Source organism: Aphelocoma coerulescens, chromosome 5, assembly GCF_041296385.1.
Source record: "Aphelocoma coerulescens isolate FSJ_1873_10779 chromosome 5, UR_Acoe_1.0, whole genome shotgun sequence".
Taxonomy (NCBI): domain Eukaryota; kingdom Metazoa; phylum Chordata; class Aves; order Passeriformes; family Corvidae; genus Aphelocoma; species Aphelocoma coerulescens.
The window spans coordinates 44,763,250-44,774,664 of record NC_091019.1 but is presented as its reverse complement, the minus strand read 5'-3'; the positions used below and the strand labels follow the sequence as shown (position 1 = coordinate 44,774,664).

Here is an 11,415-nt window from a genome sequence, read left to right as displayed (position 1 = left end):
TGTGATGGAAGAAAAGGAAGAAGATACCTCATTGCTGTCCACAGGGGCCAATACAGGAAATAATTAACATGTAGGCTTAGGTGTGTTGCAGAAAGCAAAGTGGACCTCCTTTTTCTGGTCTGCCAACACTCGGCCATTTCTCACTAGCTGTTTAGATATTCACTCATCAGATTCAGAAATGAGGCATTATAATAATGTATTGTGGCCAGTGCATGTACATCACTTGATGAAAGAAACCAGCTGGGTCATATCAAACCAGATTTCCTGACATTTTTCAGGAAGGATTTCTTTTTTCTCCTGAAGTTATTATCCTCTTCAGGAAGCAGACAAAACAAAGATTTGCTGTGCAGCCAGGGGCAAATCTTACAGGATTTGTGCAATGCATGTAGTGTAATGACTGGGGAATGTCTCGGTAACCATGTTCTGGCCCTTTCTTGAAACAAAAAATTTGGCCTTTTGAAGTGCTGAAACCCTCTTGCAGGTTGACTACATGCTTGGGAGAAATCCACTATTTTCAAGGATTTGTAAGAAACTTCACTTGTGGGGGAAAGCAGTAGCAGACAGTCTGATTCACAAGAGACTGAAAGACATCCAGCTTGCAACAAGCTGCCTTGCATGGCACAATTTGACATCTGTCCCCTCAAAGGAGACTTGCTACAAAAATCTCTAAGTATGCTTCAGGATCTGTAGATCTCATTTAGATACTACCATGCTAAGTGCTCTGTCATGCTAATCTGAAGAACTGGAAACAAACAAACAGAGCAAACAAAGAGAAACAAAATAAAAGAGACGGCAATAAAATCTCAGGAAAGTGTGGTGTGGCAGCAGTTACAATGTGCTGAATACACATTTTAAATTGTCTTCATTTTTATCAACTTTACCTGCCTTCAGCAAAAGCCCTCATTCAAAAGACTGGGCCAAAATTAGGCAGAAAGAGCCACCAATCTTTATTCCTAGATAATTTTCAAAAGAAAGTTTTACTACAGATATGAAGACATGAGTTTTGTAAGCCTGTGGATAAGAAAAAAAATCCAGGTTGGTATCACAGACAAAATGTATTCCACATTGCATTTCTGGAATTAGAAATAGTGGAAAAAACACTTTCAGGAAGGAAGACAGTTTGAATGGGGGAAGCATTATGCAACTGGAAGCATGAGTAATGTAAGTAGTGGCACCAACGGGATGCCTACAACTTCCCAGTAGATTCACAGCTCTCCATCTGCACCTTGAAGAATGGTGTATCCAGATATCCTAGGTGTATTAAATATATTATATTAAATATATCTGACACAGCATAACATTTTCAGAACATCATATAAATAAGGCAAAACCACATGAAAACCATTAGGTAAATCCTATACAATAATTACTGGAAACAGTGTAGAAAAAATCCCTTGTCATTTTTCTTCCCTAGACTCAGAAATAAACAGTTTTATAGTAGAATGAGGGAGTGATGACAGTCGAACATTTTGACTTGTCAGTGCAGAAACTTTTCAAAGACTCCCTCCTGACGTTTGACATGATAATACTCAAGATATAGAGATCAGCTCAATAACCCCAAAATATTTTGGGGGGAGATTTTATGACTTTGGAACATAACTACACTGAGTACTGTAACTTGTCTCCCCTTTGTGTGGAGGAAGGAATCTACATTTTACCATTGCAATAACTATGGTGAAATAAGATTTTCTAAAATATTCTTGCAGGGGCACCAAATTGAACTAATATTCTGGGGTTGTCTTCTGTTGCACATCCCAGAGCAGCAGAAGGCAAAAGGCCAAATACAGTGTTGAAATTGCTTTTAGAGATAACAGCACCTCTTTCACCTGCCCTAAACAAATGATAAAAACTTTGTTAATAAAAGATGCATTTTTAACAGCCCCTAAATACTTAACAGCTGCATCAAATTTGGTCTTTTTAAGGCCAATTTGATCTGTTTGTCTGATAGGTCAGATAAAGAAGCCACTTCTTTTCAAAGAATATAAGATTTCTCAAGCTCACTGCGTGGACTTGTAGAGAAGAGGCCCTGTTAAGTATAGTCTTTTCCCTTGGGAACCACTATGATTCACTGAATACCACTGGCAAAGGCTTCATACCAGGGTCTCCACAGTGATCAGTGATTCTTTCCTTTTAATTCAAAACAGCAGTGAAAACTTCATTTCAATGAGGGCCAATAAAATCCTTTTTTGGTAAGGTAATAGAGGACACTCCTCAGGGCAGACTTGGTGTCATTTGTCACCTTCATTTCAGTGGAGCTGTTCTCTTGCATTACAACTGCAGAGGAAGACTCCGAATCCAACAATTTTGAGATCAGACTGCATTTCCTAACTACTAATTTCTAAGTCAGCAGGGAAACTTCATTCTTTGGGAAAGGACAGCAGTGTTCTAAAGTGGGAAGGAACAAGTTAGCAGGTTCATTAAGACATGCTGTGGTGTGCACCTTGAGGGTGCTCTGCACTCGAGCTCTTTGGAAGACAAAGATGGCAAGAAGTGAAATGTGTATGAATAAAATAATTTAAAAGCTTCAGTTAGTGGAAAGGTTTTTTTCCATATTTCTGCGATTAACCATTTACAAGGATCACATTATGGATGACTTATATAGAGCAACCTACTTTCCTCCAAAATCACAATTTGTCTAGAGGTCAATCTTGGTGTCCTTTATGTTCTTCTAGAAGTTTCATCATTCTGAAAGGCTCTGCAATATATAGTGCCCACCCAGGTGAAAGCACAGACAAGTTGCATGTGACAACTTGGCATATGGCAGCAATAGACACTTTTCTTAAGAAAACTCCGTAGGATGAATTCTGGTGGAACATGGCACTGTCATGAAAGTAGCTTTGTCTTGGCGGTTCTAGTAGTCTGTACTGCAACTGTCAAAATGAAAAACCCATACAAAGTCAGACTACAAGACCACCTAGGCCCAGCTCTTGTTGAACACAGGTCAACAGTCCATGCCTAATAGACAAGTTAAAAATCAGAAGAGCCCGTTGTGAGACTTCCCCAAAACAGTCATTTGAAAAGTCTTAGAAACTTCTGTTTTTCAGTTTTAATATTTAATATGCCCTAACAGATTACTTTTTCATGGATTTGTCTACTTGTCTTTTTGAACCACATAACCTTTTTTGTATCCACATCTTGTAACAAGAAATTCCACAGGTCAATTAAGTACATATTGTGGAAAAAAGTTAAAGTTGCCATTTCATTCCCCCCCCACACACACACTTTCTTTGGTTTTTCTTTGGTTTTTTTTCTTTGAAACTTGTATCTGTTAGTTTCACTTGATGCTCCTACTTCTAGTGGGCATGATTGTGAACTTCTCCTTTTTCAACTTCTCCCTTACGTACTTCCTTGCTCATCTCTTTTCCAATTAACCCCTTTCTGCACAAAGAGAACTATGAATGCTAAGCTGTTGGTATAAGCAATCTCAGTTCTGTAAAGCTGAAAATGGTTCTCCCAATGTTTGGTATAAACAAGGATGTCTCAGCTCTAGAAACATGAGGTTCTAGAAGCAAAGAGAGTCCAGTCCCAGATTTAAGTAAAGTTCAGAAGCTTCTTTTGGAAGAAACTTATGACAGAATCCTGGGAATAATGTGTTCAGAAAGGAAATAATTTGAAGAAGATCAATCAGCCATTTACTGCAACAAAAAAAATCCAACTATTTATACACCAGCAAATAGCCCATTCAGAATCAAACAGTGAGCCTAGGATTATCAGCAAATATAAGAACTGACGGAGGAAAAAAGTCCTTGGCAGTTTTATCAAGTAAACCTTAAAAAATAAAACAGGAGCCAAACTACTTTTGTTTCCAGCAAATAATCCAAAATTACTGGAACTATTGTATTAGTACAATACAATAGTATTGTAAGGTACAGGTCTGAGAGAATGCATGCTGAGAATCCAAGTCTGTTCTGTAAAGTCATCTGTACATTAATGAGCTCCTCAGGCAAAGAAGAATGGTTTAGCACTGCCAGCCATTCAACTCCATGCATATAGAGAGTATCCATTGTGAGGAAAAGGCACAGCAGATTCCTACTAGTCAACAAAGGTCTTGATACCAAAACTTCCTTCCACAATGTGGAACCAGTATCAGAGATACACCTGTTGACCTTGCAGGCATCATAGTGAGGAGCATTTCCAACAAATCATGATTGTCCAAAAACATACCTAGTCTTGAGAATAGAAATTTCAGTACATCTTGTTGGCATCCAAGACTAAGTGGTTTGTCTAGGGTCACAACGTGATCTCCCACTGATGGCACTCACATGCCTTGTGAGGCTGTTTTAAAGGTCAAGATACAACATGTTAAAAGGAAGCGTGATACTTCATGTATTGAGCGCAAGTCAGCTCTTCTGAAAGGAGAGAATCTAATATCCCTCCCGTTAATTTTTATGTCATGGTATGCTCATCACCTAAACACAGCACAAAATGCTGTATGAACTCTTCATTACCTCAGCCTCCAGGACTCTGATGTGCACATTACTCCTTTTGAGAGTAACAAGCCTGATTCTCTGTCACTACAACAGGCTCTGTAATTTAGAAGTGATACAAACACCACAGAAAAGGGGGATCCTTTGATTACATTATTCACTGTCACCACTAAAATAGATGCTGAATGATTGTTGGGGCTTTCTATTGGTAATTTTCTTGCAGTGAAGAAGGACACTTCTGATGGAACCATTGATGAATACAGAGAAAAAATAAACCACACTTGAGGAACACACTGCAACTATTATATATCCAAAATGGTTTGCTATTCTACTTCCCTCCCTTGTAGTAGAAAACACTTCCTGTAAAATGCCTTCTCTCCCAAGATGGGTGGGAAACAGTTCTATGCTTGCCCACTGAATCTGTTAATTGCAGCACTCAGAGGCTTATGGAAAGGACAGACATGGAGATAGCAGAGCTGCAAAGTGACAAAATATATGTTACCCTTCAGTACACCATGCACAAAGACATACAGACTCCAGGCTGAAGAACACAGGGAGGTGGAAAAAAAGAGGCTGAAATCACAGAATTTGTTCCTGATTCTCTATTGCACATGTTCCCCGTGTAACAGCATTTGTGTTCAGAGATGGGATCAGCAGATGCTCAAGACAAAGGAATACTGCTGTGTCCTTTCATGCTCTGGCTGAGCACATCCTGAGAATAAACAGGAATTCTAGGTCTAGGTGTTTGGCTTCAGGTAAAGGACCAGTCTTGATACTCCTGGGTTGGTTTTTTTAATTTGTCAGAAGCAAAGAAAAATTTTCTCAGACAAAAGGATGCAAGTCTTCCCTGCTCCCGATGCTGACAAAGTTCATTCCCTCAAAATGAGGGTCTTCGACTGCCCTGTGCATTTTCCTGAGTATTTAAAAAATCTTAGAGATAGGATATTTAATATACTGATATTAAGCCATCACAGTTACAGATGTGGGGGTTGGCTACATCTAACATGCAATGCAAAGAAGTTCAGGAAAAATGTCTGTAACCAAGTTCAAATCATTATCCCAAAATGAGTGGGTACAAGACTGGCAAAGCTGACAAAACAATTCACCTGTGTTCATAGTAAGGCAGCACTAATTGTCAGTTTTCTTGACAAAGATGTAAGAATGTTGCTTCTGACAATGATTCCTATAAGACAATCACCTTTCCTGAGCTAACTAAATCTCTGCCCTCCAAACCTCTCTACAGTTTTCAGTGATGGCTGTGATAACCTGAACAAACAAACTAGAGAACAAAAGCAGAGATGAGAGTTCCACAAGGATGTATATTCTACAGCTACTCAATCCTGTAGATAAAGCTCAGTGGAATGAGGGTAGCTCAGATACTTTGGGAGGAAGAAAGGAATGGAATTGTTATTTACTGAAGCTAAATCTTACATGGAAATAGCCCCTCCAACCAAGCTGGAGGCGACAGCCAATACCACACATAGCAGAGTAGGCTGTGAGAAGACAGACCTAAGGTCTTGAAGCCCATAGCTGCTAAGAATGTGCACAAGTCTGAAGTAACAACTTCTGCAACTAAATTTTCAGTAATCATGAGCCAACAAAAATGTGAAGAAAGTGAACATGATCATGACTGTCTCATGGAAATGAAAGATAAGCTAATGAAGGGAACAGCTGTACCACAGAGCTGCATTTTGGACAAGTGAAGTATTCAATGTGTCATATGAGTGAGTGTACCAGAAATAGAAAAATGCATGTTCTGTCCTATAAATTCATGCCTGAAGCAAGTGATGGTGAAACTAATAAGGTATGAACATAATTATTTAAACTTCTCATAATTTATCTGGTCTTGAGTGACAGAAAATATGTGGAATCCAAGAGTGAACACACAATCATTTCAAGAGAAAACACCTTCTCCCTCTGATACAGTTTCTTCTGTCAGCCCTTTGGGTTGATCACTGTCTACTTGTCAACACATTAGAATGATCTCTTAATATTGACTATACAAATTAGAAATGACAGGGGAATGTGGAGTAAGAAAAGAGATCAAACAGGATGTTGAATCCAATCTCTGAAGACTCTGATACAAGCAACAGGAGATTTTTTACCTTTGAGAACTATCAATCACATCCTTTGCCGTTGGACAAGGCAGAAGTTGCAAAATACTTTTTCCTTTAACCTGGCACCAACAAAGAGCCAGAGCTGAAGCTGCTTCCTGTTCATTTTAAGGATGGATGGATCTTCTCTCCAATACATTTTCCAGCTGCTGACATTGTTTTCTAACACAAGCAAACTAACTTTCATAGCACTAGGCAAATTTTAACTGGAGTGCTTCAACAAGACACTATTGTAACTGATAAGAGCCACCTGGGCCTCAGGGTTCAAGCTTGGGTCTGAAAACATCAGCCAATTTTAAAAGTTTACAAAGTCTAACCAAACAGAAATCAAAATACAAAATACTCCACACAGAATACAAGCATCCCACTGTGAAACAAAGACAGATTTTTAAATCCTGTCCAGTAGAACAACAGCAAATATTTTGGATGTGTGAATTAATAACTGAATTACAACCAAAACAAACAAATGAAATTACTTTATTTAAATGGATCATTTCTATGGCTCTGTGCCAAAATTCAAGATGGCAACCAACACAGACATCTCCAGTCGCATATTCTAGTATTTTTCTCTGCTGATGGTTGCCATGTGATGAAAGCATGGAATCTTGGCTGTTACCAGACTAGAACAGACTGAAATGGCTGAGCAAATGAGACTTTATGTTCAAACCTGGACTTTAGGAAGAACAGCTGGAGGAAAGATCTCTTGTCTTACAGAAAGATCTCACAGTTAGTGATCAGGAAGAAATGGAAGCAAGGGACCCAAAGACTCAGCAGCAGAAGCTTTTAGAAGCATTCGTTCACCTCAGCTTGCAGGTGTATCACCACAATCCGCTTTCACAGATGTTTAGATACTCTCTTCAGTGGGTTGCCCTCTTATCAAGGCCTCCTCTTCTCTCTTTTTGGCTGTTATGGGAATGTGATGGTATGAAGTCACTGCTGCTTCTTCCTCTGTCCCATACATGAAGCAATGCCCGGGATTCCTCACCTGGTGTTCTGTGTTAATCGTTCTCTGCGAGCAGAAGCTGGAAAAAACCAAAGTTGTTTTACTCAAAGATTTTGAGTAATCATGGAGGACTGTTTTGTGGGAAAAACTGCTGCACTGCTCTGCAAATCTCAGCCATCACCAGAAACCTGGGTGTCCCTATCATACAACCTCTCTACCATAATAGATGAGATCACAGACCAGGATAACAAAACCTAACTTAGTAAGCTACTGTGTGAAAAAGTACTCTTGGTATTCCTCCTAAGCACCAGAATACCTTCTTCAGTCTTGCTTCTGACTCACATGACTCATCTCTTCACATGCACCCTCCTCTAAATCCTTCTCCCATATCAGTATGCTTTAGTTCTCTCTTTGGGTCTTTTACTCATTTGATTGCATGGGAGTCTACTTCCCCACTCCAACACATGCTGAGGACCTTGGTGCAGGAGAGACAGGGGTGTGAAAAGGCTGATCTTTAAAAGAAACAAAACGGGGATAAGGAATTTTTTTCCCCATTATTATAAAGATATAGTTTTGACTTCTACATACTGCAGCATTTTCCTTTTTAGGCACATTACAGGAAAATGTCAATGTCATCTTCACTTCTTTTACTTAAACATCCTTAGACAGACCTTTAAAAAGAAAAATCCAAAACACCTAGCAATGTACTGAGCTTATTTTGGACAGCTTGCATTTTACAGCTAATCTAGTAGGTAAAGCTTGTCCTGTGTATTTGGCACATCAGCTTGCTCCTAAACATGAGTGACATTTGTTGAGAGCTGTTTATTAAAAATATTGCTATACTAAAAAAAAAAAAATACACTCTCCTTTAAAGTCCAGCATAGAGCCAAACATCACAGGGCACAGAGGATCTGGAAAGATGTTTAGAAAGTGGAACTGACAGCTATGTCACTGCACAAAAAGTTTGGAAACTGAATTAGGAACCAAACTGCCAACCATGTGCATTAAGATAGGATACCAGTCCAGAAACTTATCCCTTGTCAATGTGCTGAAATTAAGGAAACAAAGGCACATGAGAGAGGCAGCCAATTTCAACCTCATTTTCCTGTTTTGAAGATGTTTGAGCCTTCCTATTCCTACACAAACGCATAGCACAGTTTGTCTTTTCTCACAAACTGAATTAAAATCCCTTTCCTTGAGTTCTTGTATGATTACCTGGAGAACTCCGCACGGAGGCGCATTCCTAAGTCTACAAGTAAATATGTAAAGTTCCTAACAAGAATGCAGCTCATTGCCAATTCAGTAATTTCATAAATATTAATGTATATAATTCTCTGAAGTTTTATCATTTCAAAGCTATTGGTAAGTATTTCACTTCCTTGTAGTTGAGTAGATGGAGGTTCTGGTTGAGTAGGGGGAACAGAAAAAGAGCTCATTCCTGACATGAGCCAACATTAAGGGTTGATTCTCTCCAGTGATCAAGAGTCACTGCAGTGAATCACCACATCCAACAGAATGAGCTTCCTTTATTCTCTGCCTGCCAGGAGGTATCAAAGTATCTGCCCATATGTCTGTCCACATGTTTACACACTCTTATGTCATCCATGACTGCACCTCAAAAACTCAGAACAGTCACAGTGGGAAGAAAAGCATTACCTCCATTTTATGGATATCATTCTGAGTCACAAGAAAGTCACAGAAGTTGCATGAAGTCATTTAAGAGATATCTGCACACTAAAATTCAGTGCCATATAGACTTTCCCAGCACAGATGTACACAGCCTTGGTCACAACCCAGCACCTAATCTACTGTGCTTCCAAGCTGCAGGAATAAGACAGAGAAGAGCACAAGGCTAGATGACAGTACTGGGTCAGGGACCCATACTAATATTTTTTACAGCTAGTTTGGACTGTTTCAATTTACCCGCAGAAAGTTTGTGGGAGAACTGAGCAGCATATTGAAGTCTCCTGAATCTAGTGTTGAAAGAGGAACTTTCTTTCTCCCTGAAAAGCTAAGATTATCCTAGAAATTCAGATTTTTTTATCCCAGAGTGGATTTCTAATCCTAGAATGATGCCCAGCATTCTCTTGATAATATACAGCATAACTAAGAAAGGCAATAAATAAATGGGGTTTATTTATATCCATGGGTGACTGACACTAGCAAGCCAGGACAGCTGACAACAGAAAGCCAGCCTTCCCTCCCCCATATTTTGGGCACAATTTCAACCTGACTTGCTGGACCAGGAAGGCAAGGGAAAGCAGCAGTTCCAAGTCATGAAAATTTTCTCCTGAGGAGGTGAGAGAGGTGTGGGGAGGTGTGGATGTCTCTCTGTGTGTGAGGAGTGGGATGTGTATGTCACGAACAGTACATACAACTGTATTCCAGAGAAGTCTTCCTGAATGAAAAAAGCAGCGAGCAGACTCATTGAAAAGTAGAGAAATATCAGTGGAAGTCAGCATGAGCCTTCCTGCTTCCCACGTTAAAGACACTGTGCCACACACTCATCCCAACTGCAAATGCCCTTCTGTACTTGACAGCCTTCTTTCTGATTTCTCTTACCCACCTTCCTAATCCCTCGTTCACTGTGGCTCTCTCTTCTCTGGCTTTTCCTCACATTTAATTTCATAACTTCAGACACACGTTTTACCCTATTCACACACATTTTGGCTTCTATTTTTAGGCTCAATAAAATAATGTCAGATTAAACCAAAATCCAGTTTGGATGGGCAAAGCCATCCCCTCTATAGGTAGCTTAATGCCAAAGGACCAGATGTGAGACAGAAGCAGCCAAAATATTATATAACCTCTCCGAAGTCATTGCACACCTGAACTTGAATGACATTTCCAACACAGCAAGGAAACACAGGCAGTTCGCCATCACCTCACTACTGAGAACAAGCAATGCTCAGCCTCCAGTCAGGCATAAATGCCAACTGCTTGAAAACATTACTTATCCTGCTTTGGAGTTTGTCAGAGGCAAAGGCTCCTAAAATTCAAGCTGGGTTCTAGCTCTTAGACAGGGAAGCCAATTTCTAAAGACTGTTCTTTCCTTTTTCTCCTGCTTTCTCAGGAAAAGTCCTGAGACTTGGAATGTCCTTTCAGTGGCATGAGATCAGTAGCAACAGGAAGAAGCTCCTTTCTTTCATAAAAGAAAAGCAAAAGGTTGAGTAAAGATGTGAGAGGCAGGTTGCTCTCACAAGGAATAAATGTCATTTCTCGTGATTTAGCAGTGAACACTGACCCTCAGCTCTGAGAGGCGATGGCTGCATTGGATATTATCTTTCTGGCAGCGCTTTACACTCTGCTGAGATGTAATGAGACTTACATGCACTTTTCTCAGAACTGGATAAACTCAAACACAGTCATGTCCTGTTGATAACTTGTATCTATTTTAAAGGTACTTATTTGAAACATCAATATTTGCTCATTGTTAGTCATAAGATAATAGTTCCCTTCCCCTCCAAGAGTACTAAGAAAGGGGGTAAAAAGAAAGTCTCTTCACCCTTCTCCCTTCCCTTCTAGCCCATCCGGTACTACAGGTTTGTGTGTCATTACCTGACCTGGGACTGATTCATCAACTGAAGCAGAAAGTAAAATTCACACACACACACTCCCCCCCGCCTTCCTGTTTGCCCTCTTTATAAAACTGTGGAAGTCAGTAGGGGTAAGAAACTTATTCAGGATGTTTCTGCGATGCATAAAAAATACCAATGGCTTTAGGAAGATAACTATAAGAACAAATGTGCAACTAAATATCCTCCATTGTAAGTGATTCTTTGCCCTCCCAAAAAGGGAGGCACAATAGTAGAATTCAACTTAAGCTCCACTGCCTGCCAAAATATGATAAAAGGGACCAATTCTGCTCCTCGATGATCCTTTCTCTGCATGGAGACAGCATTACAGAGAGATACTGAAAGAACTGCTGTTG

The 11,415-nt window shown here is 39.7% G+C and overlaps 1 protein-coding gene across 4 annotated transcripts in view; it reads right to left on the bottom strand.

The window, feature by feature from the left end:
- Positions 1-923: 923 nt before the first annotated feature.
- TTLL5 (tubulin tyrosine ligase like 5) overlaps positions 924-11,415 on the bottom strand; it is a 133,623-nt gene continuing 123,131 nt past the window's right edge. For all 4 annotated transcript variants that reach the window (XM_069017919.1, XM_069017920.1, XM_069017921.1 and 1 more), the window contains one exon: positions 924-7,563. In XM_069017919.1, coding sequence (XP_068874020.1) covers positions 7,523-7,563 — 41 coding nt within the window. In that variant the 3' untranslated portion in view covers positions 924-7,522. The remainder of the gene's footprint in view (positions 7,564-11,415) is intronic.